At 34.1% G+C, this 25306-nt stretch overlaps 1 protein-coding gene across 1 annotated transcript in view; it reads right to left on the reverse strand.

Annotated features, from left to right (window-relative positions):
• Positions 1-25306, reverse strand: part of rsh (Rap GTPase activating protein radish) — a 78340-nt gene that overhangs the window by 46408 nt on the left and 6626 nt on the right. Inside the window, exons 3-4 of the mRNA XM_028300759.1 lie at positions 22304-22392; positions 6460-6646 (exon numbers count right to left, since the gene is read on the reverse strand). Of these exons, the coding sequence (XP_028156560.1) occupies positions 6460-6646; positions 22304-22392 (276 nt within the window). The remainder of the gene's footprint in view (positions 1-6459; positions 6647-22303; positions 22393-25306) is intronic.

Raw genomic sequence — 25306 nt, forward strand, 5'->3', positions numbered from 1 at the left:
GTATCTAGAAAACTGGACCGAAATTGAAAAATTTTACTCGACTTGGCGGTTGCACTACCGTGCCCCCAAATATTTTAGTTTTTCCTTGATTCATACACCAAACACTACTTATATTCCAAATTTGAAGCTTCTAGGTCTGCTAGAAGTGCCTTAGAATTTTGATGATCGGTGAGTCAGTCAGTGAGTCAGTGAGTGAGTGAGTCAGTGAGTGACAAAATTAAGTAACTTTGACCCGTTATAATTCTTAAACTACTGGTTCAAATTGAATAAAATTTTAAATATACCGTGTCTTTACAATGCCTGCATAGCTAATGAAAATTCAGCCTTCTAGTTTTATCCACAACGAAGTTACAGGCAGTCGAAAATGGCCTGAATTGCTTCGAGAAAAGGATGGTACGGCCGTGCCGCTTTTTTGCTCGACTTGGTGGGGGCACTGCCGTGCCCCCAGATCAGAAGCCTATAATTTCCACACTTCACGGCTTTGGACGATTTACGTTTATTTCTAGCCTAGCGAGCTTTGTTGTGGCATGGTTACCCAGTTTTTGACTTTGTAAGAAAAATACTTTGGAATTTATGCCTTATTCTAGAGCCGATCTTGTATTTTGTAGATTATTATCAATATTATCATGAAATTTTAACATCATTATCTCAGCCATAGGACGTCCACTGTTTTTTACATACCACTTGTTAATTACATACCAATTAGTTTTTATACTTGAAGCTATTTAGTGTGAAGTACTTTTACTGCTATAGTATAGGCGTAGTTCTTTATCAATTCATACTAAGTAAAGCAATCTTTATCAGAATGAGCTCACTCCGTGTTCCCGGACCGCGGGGATTGAGTATATTTTCCAATAAATAACTTTCCACGACGGGCCAGTCCGCTCCGAAACTTCAAAATCCCAGGCGAGCAACTTTTGCGGTGTGGTTTTATACTAATTTGGAAACGCGCAAGTGAAATAACATTCCATTATTATATTGACGGCAGGCAAATATTATTCTTATATTGGTCTTCATTTAAAGGTGTTTCAATTTTCAAGATTACGTTTGAGAGCTAAAACATCACAGCAAGATAGACTGTCGAGAAAACGCCGAGGAAAACTCCATAGGTATTGACATTGCTATTGGCATACGATATTTGTATGAGACACAGGCTCAACCCCCCGCAATGAATGTGTATAAATAAGCGCAAACGTATTTTTTATTCAGTAAAAAACTCCTTTCTGGACGAACGTTGGTGAAACGTTACCTACACTGTAGATAGAATTTTGTGAAGTCTACGAGGGCAGTAGTAACTGCACCATAAATTATGAAGACATTCGCCCAATGCGAACCTTCGAGTGTTATGAAATTTTGAATGTTCATTTCCAAAAATTTCGCGTATCTTTTGAACGGCAATAACAAAGGTATGTTCTGATACCTGCATCAGATTACTCGATGCTGTTGAATTTAGGTACTCCGAATATTCCAATATTCGAACGCCAATATCCCTCATTCAGACACAAGCTAATTAACGCGTGGATAACTGAAACCACAATATGTACATATTGGTTAGGTACTTTGACTTTGAGTACAAGAGGCACAAGATTTTTTTTACATCGACGTTTACCATTGTGCCCTACAATTTTGGAGTTGTGTTTCAATTATTATTTTGGCAAGAATTTGAGTTATTTATGCAATGGAATTCACTATTATGGCTTCACTATTTGCGAGCTTTGCATGCAAAAGTATGCACGGTAGAGACTAGATAATGGATACATAATAAATTAAACAACATTTAGGCCTTCTTACGCTGATATTGACAAGCAGTCTTTGAAAAGGACAAGTTTAAATAAATCAGACTTGGTACTCTACACACGTGCACACTAAACTCGGCGTCGGCTTGGTATCGGCGGCTTTATTTGAAACGAAACATGTCGACGACTTGTAGGTATGTACTGTCTATGAGTTTTACATAAAATCCTAAGTCGATGGCATATGCTGACTACATTATGCAATCATAAAATCGTCCTTAAAAATGTTTAAGACTCACATGATTAATGTTAAACTAGCTTTTCATGCTTTTGGTATTTCAGCAGCAATTCGAGTTATTCGCATGGCATCCCGCGGGCGCGTCGTCAATATCCCACATACTATATGGGTCATTTCGACCCGGTATTCATAAGGCAGGTAGGGACTAGGGACGGCACGGCCGAAGTTTCGGCGAATATATTAGGCCGCAGATTCGACACAAACAGTGTTACAGTACGTTGTGTTGGTAGTAGTATAGGGATTGGTGTAGTGAAAAGCTGTGATAGTAGAACAGTGATTGTGAAGGTGGTTCTTTTTCGCATTGATTGATTAAAGAATATTTATTTTTGTTTTTAAAGACTTATAAATAGTTATAAGAAGAATTAATTACTAAAGCTACGTATAATATGCATTTGTTAAAATATTGGGTAACAATTTTACAGTAGAGACAATAAATTTGCTGTAACCCAAGAAGCGTTTCATCTTAAAGTACCTAAGTAGGTATTATAGATACACAGTTTTCACTGTAAAGAAACAATTTCTATATGTTAGTAAGGCAAATTCATTACAGTGATGGCCTTAGGAGCAGAATGTAAAGGAAGGACGTCTCCTTGAGTTTTAAACCAATTAAAAAGCTATCTGTTGTCTAATATATTATTGTAATTTTAAATACAGCAAGTTGATTTTATAAATTGGAGCATTATTATTATTCTTCATTCAAATATTTACTGATGTAAGAACATGCTTTTTGTTGTAAATTTTTGTATTGTTTGATTTTAATTTTAAAATAGCACCAGAGGGATGAGATACATATTATGTATTACTTTTATTGTGATAAAATATTGTTGTTACATGTTGTATTGTTAGTTATGCTATGTTTTAAGAGTTTCACATCATAAGGTGTAGTATTCAAATGAGTAGAATTAGTTTACCAAAGTTTAACTTTCCCGGTACATTGTTGGGTGTTCTTACGAGTTGACACAAGAAATGTTCGGCAAACAAACGTCGATACTTCGTTATTGAGTTTATTACTTGTTTATCTTCGGGATGAGTTAGAATTACAAGAATTTCTATTTAAATTCAATTTGCTATATCAAAATTTGTATTAATTGAATTAATATGATAATTTGAAAACTCATCTTATATATTAGACGTAAAAGAAAACATATTATAGGGACCTTAAAGTTACTTTTTAATGTAAGTAACAATATGGCGCAGTGTAAAAATTTCTAGGGATATTTTCAGATTTTTTCTTCTTCCGCAGGCAAAGGCCGTTAACTATGCATGCAGCCTATATTAAGCAGCGTAATGGCAAAACGGGACTTGTCACGTTAAATGTTTTACACTCATTCATTAAAAAAAAGAAACAAGATGGCGTCGTTTTGGCGGTAAAAATATTGAGCCTAATGATTGCACGGGAAAATATTTTTTCATATGTTTCATAACTTTTTTTTTGTTTAGAGTTAAGTTTGCGTTAGTTATTATTTTTTTCTGTTTATTGTAAATAAAGATGTTTTTAATTTAATCATTGGATTTGTGTAACGACACAAATAAAATATACAGAAAACGCATTTATGTGAAAATGTATTTTATTTATTCAAAGGCTATCTAAAGACGGCTCCAGTAAACAGGTAACCGCGAAGTGGGACAGAAGATGAGAATGGAATTGGTTTCTCTTGCATTTCATTTCACGGTTGAACGACCGGCTATTGTCCCAGGAGCCACCGTCTACGGTGACGTTGATTGACAGCTTCAGTGAACCCATGGATACTTTCAAAATACTTATTTATCGGCATAAAAATATTATCTAGGGTACAGTGCAACTCCCAACAACTCTCAGCGCCAATATTGAATGGTATCTTATTTAAGTGAAGTACCTAGTCAGCAGTAGGTGTTGTATACCTTACTCAAGAGTAAGTAGTTTATGACAAAGGCACGTTGTTCAGAATAAAAATTGTGTCACAGCTGCACCGGCGTTTACAAATTACCTACCTAAGAAATACAAACCACTTTGAACTAAAAGTATTTCTACTACTACCGTAGACTACTACGGATGATAAATGGTTCAAGAATCGTACTTTAGCTAGTACAAATTAAGAATGTCTATGTAAGAAATATAAAACTATAATTTATCCACTAAATTATGGCTAGTACCCAATGATATTAAAGAACTATAGATATTTTACGTTCATAGAAATTACGATTTTAATCCGTGCCGAGCTATTCCAAATTGCACACATTGACAAATGTAACTGATAAGTGAAACAAAAGATACGAAATAGCACGCAAATGAAAGAGATATACTATGTATATAACTAATCTATGTCCGCAGCGCACGCATCCTTATCGCTCTAACGTCAAAACAAGATCGCTTTCTCTTTCTTAACTTGAACATGGCGCATGGCGTCTTGATTGTTTGCATAAATAATTGAAAATATAAATACTAAATAATTTTGCATAATCACATGTGGTAAGAGATCCCTTGTATTTTGTTTACTTTAGAGTCATAATTGGTACACTTTCGAAACACACACGATGGCATTTTTTATTTATTTTGGTAAGAACACAGGAACTTACGGTGTGGTACACGCGATTGCACACGACGCAGGCCACACGAAGACTAAACACAAGACGTCTCAATTGGGACGTATTTGAGTATTCGCAGCGCGAGTGCTTATAACATATCTGCTTTTGTTTTTATATAATATCATTGCTAGTACCTATGTCTAAAAATTGTAGCGTAGGCAGATCCGAAAGTTTTATAACCTAGAAATTACTTTTCTGTTGTTTCTACGTAAAAGGCAAAAAGTTTTTATGTCAGCTATTCCCTCAGANGGCTATTCCTAACACTCCTTTGGAAGTCGTTGGCTTCCACAGACACAAAAATACTTCTTTAGGTTTATAAATATAAGACATAATATAACATTATTTATTTGTAGAATTGTTTTTCTGCTAGAAAATATTTGATTCACACCAAGGCACATAATAATATTTGTTGTATGTTATATCAAGCTTATACTCGTAACTTGAAATATAAACATGATTAATGTTTATGTTATCATTAAATTACATCATAAGCAAACACTAAACTCAGGTACGTTTTCAGCAGATAATACTAGGTACTATCAATATTAAGCCTACAAAGCGAACACAAATTCCAGCGAAAACTCAAGAAATGGAAGCAAAACTGAGCGTAATTATTCCTTGAGTTTAGCAACAGTTAAAAGGAGAGTAGCGAATGTTTGAGTCGTTTAATCTCGTCAATTATCCAGAAAATTGGAAGGAGACCCTCTTTAAATCCCTGACACGACATTACTACGTTTTTACCAGAGGGGTGTTTGTTCGCCGGTTAGCGGAATCGTGCAGAAACCCGGCGGATTCGGAGCGTTTCACTTTCACGCACTAATTTGTGATAAAACCTTATTGGTAATTAGGTTTTGTGTTAATAAGGAAAGCTTTTGTCTCAACGTTTCTAATAAAGGGTAACCTATATTTTAATTAGTGTGAAATGCTAATGATACTGAAAGGCTTGGCGGAATGTTGTAAGCATTGTTAAGGGTGCCTCTCTTGTTTAACAATGAAATATGAAGCTTACCTGTATTGTTTAAAACGGGACTTTTTTTTCTATAGTATTGTTACTATTATAAATATTAAAGAATTTGAAATTGAGTCTTTCAGCCTACGGCTAGCCTACGCCTATTTTTTAAGTAGCGTAGCACAGAAGTTGGAAAATTTGTGCCGAGGGACGGTACAGCCCATTGCGGCGTCTGGAGTTTGAAACTGCGCAGTTGCTGCATGAAGTCACTGCACTCCATAAACACTGAACAATCGACGCTCTGCCAACTGTCCTACGTCTCGTTTTTCCTTACGGTTGCTACTTCAATTACCTGAGCAAGCCTGAGGCGGGAGCGGGAATATCAAAGTGGTGGAGGACTTGCGCCGGAATACGGCACAGCATAGCGACTGGGGTTTGAAACTGCGCAGCTGCTGCATGAAGTCACTGCACTCCATAAACACTGAACAATCGACGCTTTGCCAATTGGCCTACGTCTCGTTTTTCCTTACGGTTGCTACTTCAATTACCTGAGCAAGCCTGAGGCGGCAGTGGGAATATCAAAGTGGTGGAGGACTTGCGCCGGAATACGGCGCAGCCCAGCGACTGGGGTTTGAAACTGCGCAGCTGCTGCATGAAGTCACTGCACTCCATAAACACTGAACAATCGACGCTCTGCCAATTGGCCTACGTCTCGTTTTTCCTTACGGTTGCTACTTCAATTACCTGAGCAAGCCTGAGGCGGGAGTGGGAATATCAAAGTGGTGGAGGACTTGCGCCGGGCCTGGGGTTTGAAACTGCGCAGCTGCTGCATGAATTCACTGCACTCCACGAGTGTAAGATATTCTGCCAACTGGCTTACGTCTGCCTTTTCTCACATTAACTATAGAAATTACCTGAGCAAGCCTGAGGTGGGAGCGGGAATATCAAAGTGGTGGAGGACTTGCGCCGGGCCACGGCGCAGCCCAGCGACTGGGGTTTGAAACTGCGCAGCTGCTGCATGAAGTCACTGCACTCCATGAGCGCGACGTCCGCGAAATGCAGGTCGCACAGGATCTGATTCTTGAAGCGGCGTGCGCGTTTCTGTTGACAAAAAGGTTTTTAGTTCGGAGTTTTAATGTTAGAAGGTTAGGTATTATGAAATGAATAGTTTGACAGATATTTATTTGTTTATTTGTGCTTTAATGCCATATAATTGGTACTAATGATATAGGGTTTTGGAATGATCTTCTGTAACTTTAAATGCTTTACATTCATAAATACTCGTACAAATTTTTTTCAAAGCCTTTAATGAAATACTAATCAATACAAAAATAAGTAAAATGAAACCGTGCTCTAAATTATTTCCAAAACAAATTCTTTAAGAACACAAAAGTTGTACTATTAAAAATCTAAAAATAGTAAACCATTTAGCTAAATCCGTAATTATTAAATAGTTCTATTTCTGGGGCATTTTATTTATTCGGCTATAATTATTTAGGGCCGTTTCTTTAACGTAGGTACCTATTTCAGTAAAAATGCTTTCTCTTTTTTTTTCTACGTAGACCTTTCCTTTTTATAAAAATAAAATAAAAAATATGTAAGTTTTATGTTTAGTTAGGAATTTGTGACATAAAATATTCATACCTACTTCACAGAATAATAACTGACAGTAGGTACTTCGTACGTATAATATGTAAAAAGTTCACGAATACCGTAGTTTTATGTATTAAAAAATTCACCTTCAATTTTATTTTGGTAGAAAGAGTTGTATTATTATGGTTATATTGTTTGATACTCTAAGTCTAATCAAATACCTACTATATTTCTGATCCAGACTTAATTGTAACGATTACAATCTGATTGCATCTGTAATGGGATTCCGATTGAGGCGCCCGAAAAACGGCCATCATGCAAATCTCAAACTCGTGATGGGGCTAAATCGTCGTGAGACTTAATACCCTAGGTATTAGCGCATTGTCGAACTTGTATTGATATAGTAGGCTTATAGATTATTATGGATAGCCCATTAAGTTTCAGATGACTAAAAAAACACTAAACCGAACTCATTATTTGCACAATAGTGAGACCTGAATGCAAAAGCCTCAACTAAAATACAAACATAAAGCTGCACAGATAAAAACTTTTATGGGCTCATTTTTTCAATCACCAAATAAGTTTTATCTAAAAATGGCCTATTGAGTGTTTCTGTATGGGAAAATGTGAAAATGACAGTTTTATTATTGAGATAAAGAAAACCGACGGTTGAAAAATCAGCCCTAAATAATTAAGAAAATAAAAAATGTAAAACAAAAGCCAACCAATGTTGTGACGTCAGTTGTTACAACCGGGTAATTTTAAATCATTTTTTAAACCATTTTGCATTCCCTAAAATAAATAGAGTTACTTGTGGAAAGGTCACAACTACGGTTCGAACTTGGCTCGAGCTCTAAATGATTAATAATAATTAGTATCCTAAAGTTACATAATAAGTTAAAGGCGGATTTAACCATGAATTATTTCAAAGGGTCAAATCGACTTGGACTATTACGGTCTTATCATAATGAGAAAACTTTTCCGTATAAATTACACGGGGATTAAATACAATAGGGTTTAAAATATGATTTAGTTAAGCGAGTCGTCTTAAAAGTAATATTATTTAAAACTTGTATCGTACAGATAAATGATTATTTTACGATTCGACAACCATGTTGATGGTAGTACTCGACAACCAAGGCAATGTGGCGCCAAAAATTACGGTGACGTGAAATAAAGTTCAGTCAAGTCAGGAATCCGTCCATTGACAGCAAAGAAGGGTATTGTAAACATTTGTAGAGTCGACAGCACATTAGACAAAATGATTTTATTGCACACTGTGTAGATAATAAACTATTGGAGGGTTAATATTATCTCTCATAACGTTATTATGAAGATTCCTGCTAAGTATACTTACTTATCAAGTATTATCTCTAACGTAGAAAGTTTTACTAGCGGAGGAAAGATAAATCCTTTATCTAACACCTACGCAAGTAGGTTAATACCGAGATGAGTTCAAAGAACAAAGACTCATTGTTCCCATACAAAGGTACATCGATTTATTAGGGCCTACGTAAGTATATGCCATGTACGTGATTATCGTGAATCCTACGGATAAGAAGGGTTGGTAAAATACACTTAAATAATGTGCTAAATGCGTGCATTTTAAGAATACTTACTGGTTAATGCAAATTCCGTTTTTTAACAAAAAATATTTGATCTGGATTTTTATTGATCGACTTTTGTTTTTTTCTTCGATTGGTATTGTTTGAAAATAATTGTGTGTATAGCCCGTATAATACTGTCGATTTTATCTTGAAAACAATTGATTAAAACCACGAAAATCCCGCAAATAAAGATACCAACACGCTTGAACGGACGACGGCACGTCAAGGTAAGCACTGTGGTAGAGGTATGAATAGGTAAGGTGTAATTTTGCACTAGAAATGTGCTGTAAAAGTACAATGTAAAATGGATGCAGCGGATTTGAATTCTCTGTTTCGCAGCTAACATGAACATTCTCAAGATTTTATTTTCGTTTTAGTTACATCTGGAAAATTATTTACTTAAAGGTTTTGTGTAAAATCCGATTTCCCGCGTCAGAGTTGCTTTGCAAATATCTCAAATCAAGCGGTTTTTTTACGAGAATAAAAAGGCAAAGTCATGAGAATAGTAGAGTTAAAAGGTCGGAAAGTCAGTTACATTGTGTAAATCTGTCCCGGGCTGGAGGGGAGCGTAATACAGCCGCATCACCGTGTGATTGCGTTGCGTGACGCGAAGCAGTCCCGTTGGTTTTTCCATAGAGATGCGGTGCATGGTGAAGGAATAAGCGAAAATTTTTGGCTATTTATACCTTTAAATTCAAATTAATACTTTTTTACATATAATGTAAAAAAGTATTAATTTGAATTTAAAGGGTGTTTTCTATGTATAATAAGTATGTATTTACAAAAAAAAAGTATTTAAGTATGTTTATATCCGTTGTCTAGTACCCATAGTACAAGCTTTGCTTAGTTTGGGACTAGAAGCGCAGTGTAAAATGTCCAAGGATATTTATTTTATTTATTTATTTATTTATTACACTACTTGGCGCACCATGATAAACTTTAATCGAGGCATTTTATCGATTTATTTATAAGCATGTACAGTTTTCGTCTAAAATTGTCGATAAGATTTTATTGTGCATTCTAGCCCAGTTGCTGTTATGAAGTATGTAGGTACTTGAGTTTATCTCAAGTTTATTCTGCACCAAACGCAATAAAGTTATTTGAAGGTGACATGGACCTCAGTAACATTGCGGCTTCTTTTATGTAATTACTTAACAGTAGTTAAACGTAGGCAACTTCACAACAAAAATAAGTCTGTAGCAGAAGTAGTTCATTAAATAGAGAACAGGTACAAAATCGCCCGGTCTCCTAATTTCCACCACACTCGCGAACACGACTTTTCCATAGCTAAGGGCAAATTCAGGAATTTTGCATGTACGTGACCTTACCTATTGCTCGAATTGTACATTACTCTAAGTTATATAGAAGATTACAGCCGATATGCTTATCGGAATGAAATACTCGTATGCAAGTATGAATAGCGTATTTGGGTAGTATTTTTCTACTGTAAGTACCCAGTTATTGTCTAGTAGGTAACGTTTTAAGATGAAGCTTTCTGACTCCTGATTAAGGTCGAAGAATGCTTCTTGAGGAAAATCTATAGGTATATTTTCTTCAGTGAGGAAATCTTCTAAAATAATTTTCTTAGCAAAGGTCTTTCTCACAGGTCTTTCTAAATGAGATGGGTTGCCTAGTTAAAATGTATTAAAGGGAATTTGTTTTTGTTGTTTCTTGAAGAATAGGTATACATAATCAACTAATCGTTATAATAGGTTTTTATCGATAACTTTTATCTTCGAGTTTTTACCGATAATAAGTTACAAAACAGACTTCGGTTATCAAAGTAAAATTTTGAAAGAAGTTCAAAAGACTCTTTATGTTATTTTGTGTTTTTCTTTTATCTTAGTTATCTTGCGAATAATGTAGATGAACGGAGAACTTTTAAAGGTGTTTGCGACATGAATTTAATGCATCCTTTGAACTTTCTATGCAAAGAATTTATTGCATGTCTTGCTCTGGCACGCTCGTAGGGTTGAGTATGTGCAATTTCTTTATACATTTACCTGTATACTGTACTGTATACCTGGTACCTGTCTTACATTTTATGTAGGTACTGTCTTGGAAAATTTGTTCGAAACTTCAAGTCAATTCGGTTAAGATTCTTGTGCTTGTGACAAAATAATTTAGAAATTTTCGGAGCTGCGGTCGAACGGAATGCCTGCTTATAAAGCCCGACGATTTAAAAAGCAATTTTAAAGAAAATTAATGAGAAAGAAAATGATTTGATTTCTGATGATGAACTGGAAAAGTTACTTCATCTATAAGTATTTAGTAAAGTTTTTTTCATAAACTTTAACTTTTTAATTAAAATAGTAAGACACGGGTCTTTACTTTATAACTCTTTTACTTCATTCCGGTACCAGTATTTATTTCAAATTATAATTGTCTATTATGGGGAAGAAAATACATGTACAATCCAACAATAGACAGCTCTAAAATCCCTAAGTAACCCCTTAAGTTAAAACGAATCTTATGACAACGCAAACACCAAAAATCATCAAACCGTTATGCTCGTAACATACAAGTAGGTAACCGAGTAAAAAGGCAAACAGAAATATACGTACTCCTCTGTAGATGTATATTAAACGATCAATAACTTAAGTGCCCTAAAGTCGCGAATACCGACATCCTTAATAGCGTGCGTTTAAAAGATACCTAGATCTTCAAAGGCTCAACCGGGAGTATGACTGTATCAGATTTTATCCCAGACCTCGCAAGCATTTCACGAAGAAGACTCCTCCAGGTAGTCAGTTCATTAAATGCTGAAGTAGCCGTAATTTTAGGGGGACAAGACTCAATTTAGATCGAAGATAACAAGGCGAGCGTCGGAATAATTTTATCAAGATTAAAATCTGGACTGCAGGAAAATTTGATACCTATTACAGTTTTATGAGTTGATAAAATGAAAAATGGAATGATTGGGAGCCAGAACTTTTGTAAAGAAATTGAGATTCTTCATACAAGTTTTTATGCGTGTGTTTACTTGATATAAGATGTTTCGTAAAAGTTACTATATTTTGTCTAATAATATAAAATTACATTATTTATATTGTCATTTAAATATAATGATATGTGTTAGTTATGGGACTTATTCCTTAAAATTTTAATCCATTAATTTTCATCTATAAGCAGTTTTACGTGGTAGACCTTATATGCCAATATACATCCACCTCACGTCCGTTTGTTAATGTATAATAAAATTATAAAATGAATAAGCCGCAAACATGCGTCAGTTCTTTATCACTGTGAGCATGACAATTCATGCAGTTAGGCTGGGTTGCACCATCTTACTTTAACTTTGACAAACGTCAAAAATCTGTCAAACTCCATACAAAAAACACCGGTTATCGTTATAGTTACGGTCAAAGTTAGGTGGTGCAACTCAGCCTTACAAAAGTTCCGACGCATACAGACTGTCAGAAAAATAAAATCTCGCTCCATTGGCGCCCTTTGGGCATGGAGACCAAAAAGTGTCGCTCAAAACGAATCGAGGACTCTTTCTATATCGAACCTTTTCATGTGACTCGAGGAAATTTTCAGCGACGAAAAAGTCGACGTTTTCCGGATATTAGGTGTTCTATTCACTGCAAATATTTAGATATTATGTTTCCGGAAACATTACGATTATAAGGTCTATGAGATGTGGCACGGTTTGATGGTTTTGCTTTTACATTTCCTTCGAGTCAAGTTAATATAATATAATGACACATAATAATATTTTGTTGCCATAAAAGAGTTAATATTTAATATGAAAGGAAATCTATGAGATAACGTCGGTGATTCAGACCATTCGATATCTAACTGTATCTTACCAAATAATTTTACGTTTATGTCAATCTCATAATTTTCCCGCAAGGCACTAAGAACCTAGGTTTTGAAAAAGTTTACATTCTATTTTATTGTTATTATTTCAGTAAATTTCTAAAAATAAATAATAATAGTTCATTTTGCGCGTTCTGAGGTGGAATTGTGTAAAGCAATCGTAGTCATTTGACAGTTCATAACGTACGATAAAGTCAGATAAAAAAGCGTTTTCAGAATAATCGTACGTTATGAACTGTCAAATGATAACGATTGCTTTACACAATTCCACCTCAGGTTCCTAGCCTTTGGAACTCGTTATATTTTAAAATGAACGAATCCTTGGCGATTTCTATATTTTATTTGTTTCAACGGGAACGTGATTGATTGGCCCTTCAACAAATAACTTTGCTTCCAACTAAAACTATCGGCTGCTGAACCAATAACAATAAAGTTGGCAGAGCGGGAACTACCATACCCTTCCCGCATATCAGCACGCGAAAACTTTGGTCAGTTACAAAAATAATTCGTGAGCTGCTTATCCCTCGGGATAGTGTTTACTTTTGTAAGAAACGTAGTAGTTATTTAGTGCATTTTATGCTCTCTATGAAATCAGTCCTATAGATCTTAAAGATCTAAAGATCACAAAAATATCTAAGAATGTCATTTATTCTCATTATTTTAAAAGCGTTTAAGGAAGAGGGAATTAAGTATAGTGATGATTAGAAAAACGAAACGCTTACCTAATGGTTTTCGTCCCGCAAGCTAGGTAAAAATAGGGAAATTCCTTCGTGGGTGCGGAAAACAATGTTTATGTAAGCTAAGCTACACACGTTTTATTGTAGTTTGGAATAGGTGCTACTTTTCTACAAAAATGTGCAGTTGACTGTACTAAGGGAGCTAGTTTAGTGAGCGCTTGTCGAGCATATAGAGTCAAGTTCGATTCAACACTTTCATATTTTGTCCTTTTGAATATGTGCGCGCTGACGAGTCGCTAGCACTTCAATTTTGCCTTCAGGTTGTATTCAAAGTGTATGTATTATGATTGATTAAAATGCTGCTTTTCCCCGTGTAGAGCATTCGCGTGTATTTACAATGTTCATTTATAAAATCTCTTCTCACTCTAACAAACATCTAAACCGTATGTAAAAATACTACGTTTGAAAATTCGTTATCACTTTCGTTAAATCATTATAAACCTGGATTTTCCCGCAACACTCTTAATGAAAAATTATGTTTCAAATATACAATTATCTGAAAGTTCGCGGTTCTCTTTCAAGAATCCTGTTCGCTGCTAAGCAAAGTTTAAGCGTGTGCTGAAACTTGTAGTCTCATTAGTGAATGTTTCGTATTTAGCAACAATACAACTGGTGTGATAGTTTCAAAGTCACCCGAGCAACAAACTATTCCGACAGGAATTTGTGTCTATTGAAATATGAGTATAATTAATTATGCTATAGGTACCTATATTGTTAAGGATAAATATGATACTTATTGTTTTGCTTGTTTCATAATGATTGTGACGAACGTTTTGTCTTGTTTAGCGTACACTGCGTAAATTAATGGTGAAAAACGAACAATAAAGCGATACTTTTTTCATTGTATCATCTTTATGTCAGTCTGTAGCTATAATATCTAATGTAATGTAAGCATATGAACTCCTTGATTTTGCATTCAATGGCTATCAGCTGATTTTTTGAGGCCATACCTACTTAATTCCATCGAGACGTGATCTCCATTTGTAAATCTGTTTCCTACTCTACCAATGGCTTGCCCACTATCATGTCTTGAGCTTGCATGATTGAATGTCAATAGATGAACAGCGCCATCTTTAGTGCGAAGCCGCAGAAGAGTTAAAAATTAGAGTCATTCAATGACATTACGGCCGCATGGAAAGGCTCGCGGTCTTGATTGATTCCCCACAATAACCCCAAGACGGCTTCCGTAATTCGGCGCTGATTAATTCAGTGCCCCGCTGGCCTGTCGTACCTCTGTTTTTGTTTTTCATCAACTTCAACATTTGTTTGACACAATTCGGTCAGAGTGACATTGGCTTAGAAAATGGGACAAATCTGAGGTTTACGAGTAAAGTCGGACTGAGAAAAATATCTTGTTCTAAGATGAGTTATTTTTTAAATTAGAAGACCCATTTTCAACTTTTTCTGGAGTTTGTTCTATCATAGAATAAAATATATGAACTTGGTTTTACTATACATAATTGTATGAATTAGAAAATTTGAGAATTAGAAACTATTACGAGTAATATTATAGGTTGCATCTGCATTGAGAAAATGTAATTATGACTGGATAGAACCCAAAGTTAACCTGGGGTTTACTGATTGGCAGGTGGGCTATGAATAAATAACTTCTGAAAACATGACATTTCACGCGTACCTATTAGCTGTTTAAGAAGAAATACGAGTAGTAATGGAATGACAAAGAAGTGGGGACTCTTCAAATAAAGGGATTCACTTACGTTGATCAATTTGGTGTTTATTGTATAGCGACAAGGAAAATCTTCCGATCTTTTAGCGATTCTGCGAAAAATATTTCCTCTCTAACAGGTATAATTATACCCTTGTTTCTTATCTGTCATCCGCTTTGTACTGAAGGGTAGTCGATCTTTAGATTTTGTTTCATTCAGTTTTCATGATTTTCGCCCATAACAATTTTCATTTGTGACTTACTAAGCCATTGATTGACGAGTTCGCAAAGTATTACAGAGCTCATAGGTACTTTCATGAAACAAAGGGGCCATATTTCAAAAAGGGCCAACTGCAAACTACTTAAAATTAATTAAGAACTAATTTTCTACCCCAAAACATAACAATCCATCAACTGTTACACCGTTCCCGGTGAACGTGGGTCGGTCTGGTGAAAATAGGCCATAAAAGGCCGATAATTGAACCCTTGATGGGTCAGCCCTTGATTTATTTATTCATTTGGATCACGAAATAGATTTTGAGAAGGCGATCGTTAATTGATGCGTAATCTTTTATACATAGGTTTATTTCGTGCCAGTATATTACTAACTTTTTCTAAGTTATAGTTGTGGTCAATGGTCATGTTAAGTACTGGCTTCTACCCGCAATTTTCTGCATGCTTATGATACATTTTTCTGTGATTCAGAATGATGTGATTGTATTGTAAAGTTACATCAAAATCTTACTTTTTCCGTGAAGAAGTAATAAACTGTATAGATATATATAGACTTCGTTATGATGCAAGTTTTCTTTTAATTAACCCTAAGTAACAAGGCAAAATGAATGCACGTTATTAATGGTATTGTAACGAGCTTAAGGTTTTAATTAATGATTAATACTGTTCACTTAATTGCTTAGTCTTTTATCCGATAATAAGAGGGACACCATAAAGTTAATTGTGTAAGCAGACATCTAAAAGCTAAAGCTTTTGTTTAATGCTCTTTAAAATCCTTCACAGAACTGTGTAATGATGTCACATTAATTATTTTAGTCCAAAAGTTTTACATGGCTTTGATGGTTAAAATAAAAGTGCGCATTAAAATAATAAAGAATTCATGAAACGTAAATGTAGCAATTCACCACTAAAGTGGACGATTCGAATTGAAACAGTTTTAAAAGCAATTCAGATAAATTAAACGGCCTAAGTATTCTATTACCATCAAAAGACGGATTTAGCAAAATTAGGTTGAAAACGAAACCGTGGGGTTTCTATACAAAGTCAATCGCATAATGGGGAGAGCGAGAATTTGTCAGAGAGAAAAATTACCGTAAATACTGCTTGAGTCGTGTAATCCATTACTTAATGGATCATTATTGCATTATCATTTTGAAGTTTGATTGCGACAAAAACTGAGCAAAATGTTTATCTCCAGTTGCTTAAAATCACATATTTTGGCAATTCTTTTGTTAAGTATTTCAGTAATTTATATTGCTCGAATGCGTCATGTCCCGTTAAGTTTTCGTTCTATTTTCTAGTTGTGGATATGTCGCAGGCAAATTGTATGATTCCGCATTTTACAAACGGCGTCGTCAATTCACAAACGCTCGCTGTTCTATGAAATGCCGAAGGCAAAATGTAAATTGCCTTGGCACTTTATAATATGCCAAAACATTTGATAGCCAATTCAATCGCTGTTTACAAAATGCCGCGGCAAATTGAAGTATTTAGTTCTTTTTCTCACCACGCGAGGCGCTGCTAATCAAAACAAGAAAAATGGCGTCGGATAGTGGTTTTGTGATACAGAAAACAGTGCAAATTCTACGTATTCAAAGGACTTTTCACAAAAAAAGACATTTATTATACTTAGTGAGTTAAGAAAATTTTACGATTCACAAATAGGAGCAGTGAAAAAGCTATGGAAAAATAAAATAGTTTTTGAGGTTATCCGGCACGTAAAACACGCTAAGGTGACAATGGAATCTGGTGCTCGGAGGACTGCTGCGGAATATATTGGTATAAAAAATATTGTGTTATGTCTTCTAGACTTCTTCTTGGTATAATTAAAATATAAGACTTATCTAAAGGACTGACTATGGAAACTTATTTAATGTCATATTTTTATGTACCTACCTATAGGTACGTCAATAGTTTAAATTAGTCTAGTGTTGTTTTTGTTACGAAAATATTTTAATTACTTTAGGAGTAGCAAGTATTTTAGGTTTGTCTTACTTGAATAGATACCTACCTGATTTCTGAGATTATGATGGTCACCCTATTGCAACAATCATAGTCGAAATTTTATCAATTGAACGAGTTGCCAATTTGCCTTCGGCATTTCATAGAACAGCGAGCGTTTGTAAATTGACGACGCCGTTTGTAAAATGCGGAATCATACAATTTGCCTGCGACATATACATCGAATTAAAAATCGAATGTAACGAGGGCAGTCATTACTTGAGTATCATCTTTCTTCAAATAAATATGCCTAAATTAATTCTAATATTGGCCTAAAGATATTGAATATGGCGCAATAAATTTGCCTTTTTAGAACGCGGTCATAAAAACTGTACGAGATAACGTATTTTGTGTAAGTAATTGTAATAATTATTTGGGGCAGTAAAATGCCTACCCCACGCAAGTAGATCGAAAAGTTAACGTCTCGCAAAGCGTTAAATAAGCAATAAACCGTTTATTGCCCACTTTTACATCGCCCGATACTAATGAAATTAAAATAAAACTTTGGAAAATTCAGGTCTACTTACTAATTTGTTGATAAAAATTAATTTAGAAAAAGTTGAAGTAGAATAATACGTTTTAAAGTTATAGCGCCACTGGTCTTAGCCAAACACGGAAAAACACATTTAAAAAGACACATTAATTTGGCTTTTATTTGAGTTTATACATTTTATAAGTAGGTACTAAGCGTTCATTAGTCCGACTGTTTTTTGTATTCGTTCGTTTCAGCCAAATGGCGTCCACTGCTGGACAAAGGCCTCCCCCAAGGCTTTCTATAACTAGGTCGATCGACGATCGCGGGAAAAACCTGGATGCGGGCAAAGCAGGACCGGTCGTTTTTCATATCACACTAACATATTTAGTCACTCATGGGAATCTTTGCAACTGCACCTACTTAGCATTGTAATCTCTCACTGTGATAATATTCAAATTTTTTGTTACTTTTTCTATAGACATCACCTCAACGTGAATAACTTAAGAGCTTTCAGAATCCCGAAAGAGGATACGTGGCGCAAAGGAAAGCCTTTGTGTCACTTTACAAAGACATTTTATATTATCTTGAAGAAATTTTTATCATTAGATAAAAATTTAAACGCATCTCAAGGTAGAATTTACGGATTTAAAAAAGAAAAGGATTTAGGTGTCAGAGTTTTTTTATTTAACAACAATAACTGCGTCTAATTTATCTTTTTAACAAAACTCTAATTAGAGAACGAGAAAGAGACTCATACTTGTATGTTTTTTAATTTTTACTAGTATAGGTTTACCTATGCGTCACCTGCGTAACTACGTAAAAATGAAATAAATGAACTTTTACGATATTTCTTGCTAGTTCTTAGAATAAGGCATACAAAATTCAAATACAGTAGGTATAAGGTTTCCTACAGAATAGTTCCCCAGGGATAGATGGGTAGATAAACGAGGGTTGACAATATTAGATCGAAGGTAAAAATACTTAGAAATTGGCACAGACAAGACATAGGTCCCTATCTGTACCATTACGTAAAAGTGGGTATGAAAGCTTTCATATTTTTGTAAAAAAACAAATTAGTTTCATGTACCAGTAACTACTCGTATAAGAGAATTTAGTGAAAAAATAACACGCGCGTTTTAATTTCCAGTTCCTGATAAAAATAACATTTGGATGTTTATGTTAAACACATTATTAAAACACAGAAATTAGTGGCTAAAATATTGACGAAATCAATGCTAATAGTTTAAGTTATACCATTGTTACTCATATAATTATTATTATTGTTTTCGCATCAATAAAAGCTCAACTACCTATGTGAGAAAACAAAATTACGTAGAGGCTTTTGTATTATATCATTGTAGTGAAAGTCACGCGAAAAATGTGTATTGTGAAAGAAATAGCAGAACCCCCAAATACATCATTAACTTTGTGTTACGCAGACAGAGCCGTAATCACGCGAGCGAGGGGCTGGATTTTCTGTACGGGTCATTCCACAAAAATATGTCAACTCTTAGTCCGCGCCACATTTCACATGAAATATTTGTTAATATTTTATTCCCAAATTGTTAAATAACAGCTCGCAATGTGCTTTATTCATCACCCATTTATATTTTTTGAAACTGTTTTTAAAACATCTTAAATTCCTTTTGAATGACCCAAAACGTCATTCCCTAGGCATGTCCGTACTCCAAAAGTTTGTGTTTTGGGACCCACATTTATAAAAACATCAACTCTATCCTTTGTGTTAATTAACGAATAATCTATTTAAATGTATATTACACCAAATTCTATTAATATTTTGCGGTTTCAATAAACAATAATTTGATTTTCTTTAGTTGAAAAAGATTCTACAGCTTTTAGCGTCATTCCCTCGCCACGGACTGATTTTATAATTTTGCGCTTTGATATGTATTTAGAGTGAATGACGTTTAGTTGAGTTTAAAGTACGATACGAAGTTATCCTCAGACCATACTGGCTTTGCGGTAGCCGTTTTTTGAATTAGTGCAAACGTGCCAGTTGTTGCGGAAAAATGTGTTAATCCAGTCACTTCGTCAGTCCCTAGTTGAGTAGCTTTATTGATTACAATAAGAAATTGTATATAATTTAATTAGTATTTACGTGTGGTTTTTTGGCTATTTTCGGTATATCGTATTAAGCATCTTATAATATAAAGTTAATCTGCATTTGTGTTAAGTTTTACTCCAAATCGTCAGTCCCTAGAGCGTCAGGCCCTAGCTTTAAACGGCACTTGGGACTAAATTACTAGTTAGGGAATGATGTTTTTTATATAGTGATAATAACAAAACAACTACATTATGTATATTAACTTTTCTATAAATGTTAAGGTTATAAGTTTTATACTTTATTAGAAGTCATATAGGAGTAATGTAGTATGAAAAAATTGAAAATTATAATTTCTCCTAAAATAAAGCATAAAGTGACTGGCCCTTTTAGACATAACATAATTAATTAATAAACTATAATTTACACTAATAAAGTATTTAAAAGGATCTTAAAAAAGTTACGGACAAAATGACGTCGAAAATATACAGATTTTTATGGAATGACCCGTACCTAGATATCTAAATATTTTAAAACATATTTTCAATCATTCTACGACTACGAGTATTTGCCCTTCAAAGGTGGGCGCATAGCTGGGCATTAACTCGTTAATCCGTTAATCGTAAACTAACGAAGTTAACATTTCCATTAACGGATTAACTTTTAAGTTAACTTTAAATAATGTTAACGGACTCATTAACTTCCGTTAAATTATCCTATGTTCGTTAATCGTTAATCCAGTACCTAATATTTACCAAAAAGATACAGCAGGCACGCTGAAAAACACGTTCGAGCTTCCAGAACTTCCAAAACAACAGTTTTTGTAACCAGATCACCAACGCAACGGATATAAAAAATGCAATTTATTTATTTATTTATTTACAACTGACAGTTCCTCAACCGATTGAGCTGAAAGTATACTAATGTAAGTACGATGACAATGCAATGTTATGGTACCATAGAGCTGGTCTGATGATGGAGTCAGGAGGTGGCCATAGAAACTCCTAAATGAAACGGCGGTATCGCATCGAATTTGGGTTCGTTGGATTTGTCTTTTTGAGCACTTTAGTACTAGATGATGTCCAGGGTCCTGATGATGGAGTCAGGAGTTGGCCATAGGAATTCCTAAACGAAACGGTGGAAACTTATCGAGTTTGGGTTTGTTTGATTTGTCTTTTCGAGCACTTTGGTGCTAAATGTACCAAGGCTCTGAGATTGAGATACAACTAAAAAGTGACACAACAAAAAAAACATTTTTTTAAAACAAGCTTTTATTCTGAAATGCAGTCTGTTGTACTAAAACGAAAAAAATAATTGTATGCAAGTTTCAAATAATTTCGAAAGCTTGTAGCGCAAACATAAAAGAGGAATAAATTCCATGCGCGATATAATATACAGGGTGTTAGGTAAATGGGTATATGAGCCGACACTAGCCCATGTTAACATAGTCGTATAAATGGTCATAAAATTAATTTTCATACAAAATAAATTTGTTAAAATCCGATTTGTATGAAAATTAAAATAATTAAAATGAAGATATCAATTTTCTGACTTCACCATACCATTTATATGACTATGTTAACATGGGCTAGTGTCGGCTCATATACCCATTTACCTAACACCCTGTATACAAGCTTTCGAAATTATTTGAACAATATTTTTTTTCGTTTTATTATCACGTGTTAACGGATTAACGATTAACGTTAACTTGCGTTAAATCTTCCGAAATGTAACGTTTTAACGTTTAACGAAGTTAATTTTTTTAGTAACGGTTTAACGATTAACGAAGTCCACCTATAGCTGGGCACCGTTAATCAAATTGTTAACTTATTAATGGTAACTTATAAATTGTTAACTTATTATTAATGGTCAGTCTTGAATTGATGCTGTAATATGTATGTAGGTATGAAACTGGTTATAAGTAATATTTTTTTGAGCGTTTAGTTGGTGAAAACACATTTATTTTTGAATAATGAAATTGGCTGTGTAAGTTAAGATCTGAAGAAATTCAACCTTTGTAATTTATTCGAATATTTGAAGACCCATTATTTTATTATTTTACATTTTCACAAAATATGGACAATTAATTCTACGAATCTAAAGATTGAAATGAAAATAATATCTGTACGTATGTTAAGATTTTTCACTAGCGAATTTGATAGTAAATTAAAATAGATAAACACGGGTCTCAATGCGACATTTTTTATACAGGGTGTTAGGTAGATAGGACACTAGCCCATGTTAACATGTGCATATAAATGGTATGGTGAAGTCAGAAAATTGATATCATCATTTTAATTATTTTAATTTTCATACAAATCTGATTTTATAAATTTTATTTTGCATGAAAAAATGAGCTAGTGTCGGCTTATAAACCCATTTACCTAACTCCCTGTATGAGTTGACACGGCTGGCTGGTTACAAGCAGACAGAGCGGCTCGCGGCCACGCTGTCTGCTAAGACCCGTGTTTCTCTAATTTGAAATGGAATGCGAAACTTGACAGTAAAATGTATAATAAATAGTTTTTATTTATATAGAAGGTGTAAAAGGTTGTACTAACCTGATTCGGCCCCGTGAGGTTCAGCCCGCAGGAGTTGCAGCGAAGACATTCCTCATGGTAGTGGTTGTTGTCGTACAGTGGGGATGGCTCTGCAATACACAAACAAATATTAGCAACTAAACGAAGTATACAGGATGTCCCAAAAACAATGAATAACCTTGTAACAATGGATAAGCCTCACTATGGTCTATCTAATATACAATTTTGACCAGGTAAAAATATCACGGTTTTCGACATTTTTTGTATTTTTAGAAAATTAACACCTGCGATTTCGATCGCGATATTTTCCTTTTCTTCTTTTTCATCTTTTTTAATACTTTGAAACTACTTAGTTTGTTGAATTTCATGAGAAACTAATCACAGGTGGCAATTTCCTAAAAATATTAATATTTTTTTTTACTTAAGTCAACATTTTGATATTATAGAGATCTTGAGCAGGCCTATCGATAGTTGTAAGGTTATCCAATGTTTTTGGGACACCCTGTATTAGATCTAGAGAAGATGAAGAAGAAAGAGAAGCAGTAACATTAAAGTCGTTGGTTGTATTTCTAGTGATCATTTTGGATACGAAAGAAGGTACAATATGTTTTGGTAAGTACAGTAAAAAACTACTTGGCAAAGAATCAACTGTAAAAACTAGAAATCAAGGATTAAAACAAAAATTTAACTAAGAAATTACCTACGTTTAATGTTAACAATAAAGAGCCATTAAAAACAACGATTGAAAGATCCCAATAGTTTTTCCTAACTCCAGCACCTTTAGTCTCAAGGAGCAATAATTTATACAGTGTGAGTCACGTTAAAGTGTACATATGAAAATAGATGAAACTAGACCTATTTTTATCGACAAAAAAGAGGTCAAAAAATTTTTGAGATTTTTTTTAAATTTTTTATAGAATTTTTTTTCTTCCAGTTACGTATTGTAAAGAAAATGTAATTACTTTTAAACTAAGCGGTATATCCTGATAAAATAAAAACAGTAATATTGCTAAATAACAGGCAATACTAAAAAAATACATAAAATACACAAAAAAAAGCCAACAAATAATAAAAAATGATACTTTTTGAAAAAAATCTGCTTAAAAATTCGTGTTTTTTTGGTTATTTAATAAATTTCTTCAAAAATGCCCCTATAACAGGTGGTTTTTATTATTTTGTATTATTCTCTATCGTATTACCTTTGTAAAACCAAAAATTGCATGTCTCTATCCCTATCACAATATTTGCTATGATAGTTTGAACAAAGGCCTACCACAACATTATTCTCCTCTACAGGTAGTAGGGACAATTTTAATATTAACTAAAATGCTTATTTTACTTCGAAATCTTTTGTTTTTACTTGAAATCTAACTTGTCTTTATCAAAATTACAAATCTAGATCCATTTTCAGTTTCGTTGTTAGCGAAGCGTTGAATGGCGCGCCCGGAGAGGCTTAGTTCAAACGATCATAGCAAATGTTGTGATAGGGATAGAGACATGCGATTTTTGGTTTTACAAAGGTAATACGATATAGAATAATCCAAAGTAATAAAAACCACCTTTTATAGGGGCATTTTTTGGAGAAATTTATCAAATAACCAAAAAAACACGAATTTTTAAGCAGATTTTTTTCAAAAATTATCATTTTTTATTATTTGTTGGCATTTTCTGAGTATTTTATGTATTTTTTTAGTATCGTCTGTTATTTAGCATTATTACTGTTTTTATTTTATCAGGATATACCTCTTAGTTTAAAAGTTATTACGTTTTCTTTACAATAAGTACTTGAAAGAAAAAAAAATCTATAAAAAATTTAAAAAAAATCTTAAAAAATTTTTGACCACTTTTTTGTCGATAAAAATAGGTCTAGTTTCATCTATTTTCATATGTACACTTTAACGTGACTCACACTGTATAACAATTAGAAAGAACTCCTAAAAAATCTAAAGGTCAAACGCTTTGGTAATCACTCATTTACGAGTACTATCTAGATTGCTTTTTAAGTAATTAACGAATATAAAACAATGATTACGCTGCCTTTAAAGTTCAAATAGACTGTCGTAACGATTTTTTTTTTCAAATAGTAAACTTACTATGCGTACATCGAAAACGTGTGTGCTTGCAAAGTGAAAGCGAGCTTTCTTTGGCGAAGTGCCAAGGGGCATAACTCCACTTGGGAAAGTTGCCAGAAGGCTGTACTTTTGAAATTTTAACTCCCAAGTTCAATATTGAGGGTCGGCGTTCTTACTCGTGGCTGACTAAAGCCTGTCTTCTACTGCAGGCTTATTATACAGAGTGTCCTAAAAAGTAGTGTTGAGGTAGAGTATCACTAGGGCTATCTAAATCACCCCCATGAATGTTCCGCGATTTTTGATAGTTTTCGAGTTATGATTGTTTTTAATTTCTGTGCTTAGGCACTTTTTTGGTCACTGTGGCGCGGATGCCTGATTTTTTAATTATTATTAGATGAATACTAGGCCTAGCTGATTCAGAAGTATTTACATCTGTAACACGAATGTAAACTAAAATCCTCTATGTTGTAAAAAACATCATAACTCGAAAACTATCAAAAGTCACGATGATTTGGATAGCTCTAGTGGATGCTCTACCTCTGCTTCAGTACTTGACACTACTTTTTGGGACATCCTGTAGAACTTATTTATATTTATTTCAACAGCAGTTTCACTATCCTTATTTGATTTTTGTTACGTGAAAGTTCTATTATAAGTACAAGAACTAAATTGCTACGACTGATGATTACATAACTTTTATGATCGTACTATGTAGTACATGTGAATGCGCTACGAATACGTCAACGCTACACGTGCTACGAGACTCCGAACCTTCAAAGAACAAACGCTACGGAATGTACAATGCATCGTATTCTTAGCGTAAGATTAACATTCTTTTTGGCTTACTTATTAAGCGATTAATAATTGTATTGTTATATTTTGTAGCTCTAATAACCTCTAACTACATACATATTTCGTAAAAACATTTGTGGTATTATTAATTTGTAATTTA

This window comes from Ostrinia furnacalis, unplaced genomic scaffold (genome assembly GCF_004193835.3).
Source record: "Ostrinia furnacalis isolate ACB-3 unplaced genomic scaffold, ASM419383v2 OfSCF0780, whole genome shotgun sequence".
In the NCBI taxonomy this organism is placed as follows: domain Eukaryota; kingdom Metazoa; phylum Arthropoda; class Insecta; order Lepidoptera; family Crambidae; genus Ostrinia; species Ostrinia furnacalis.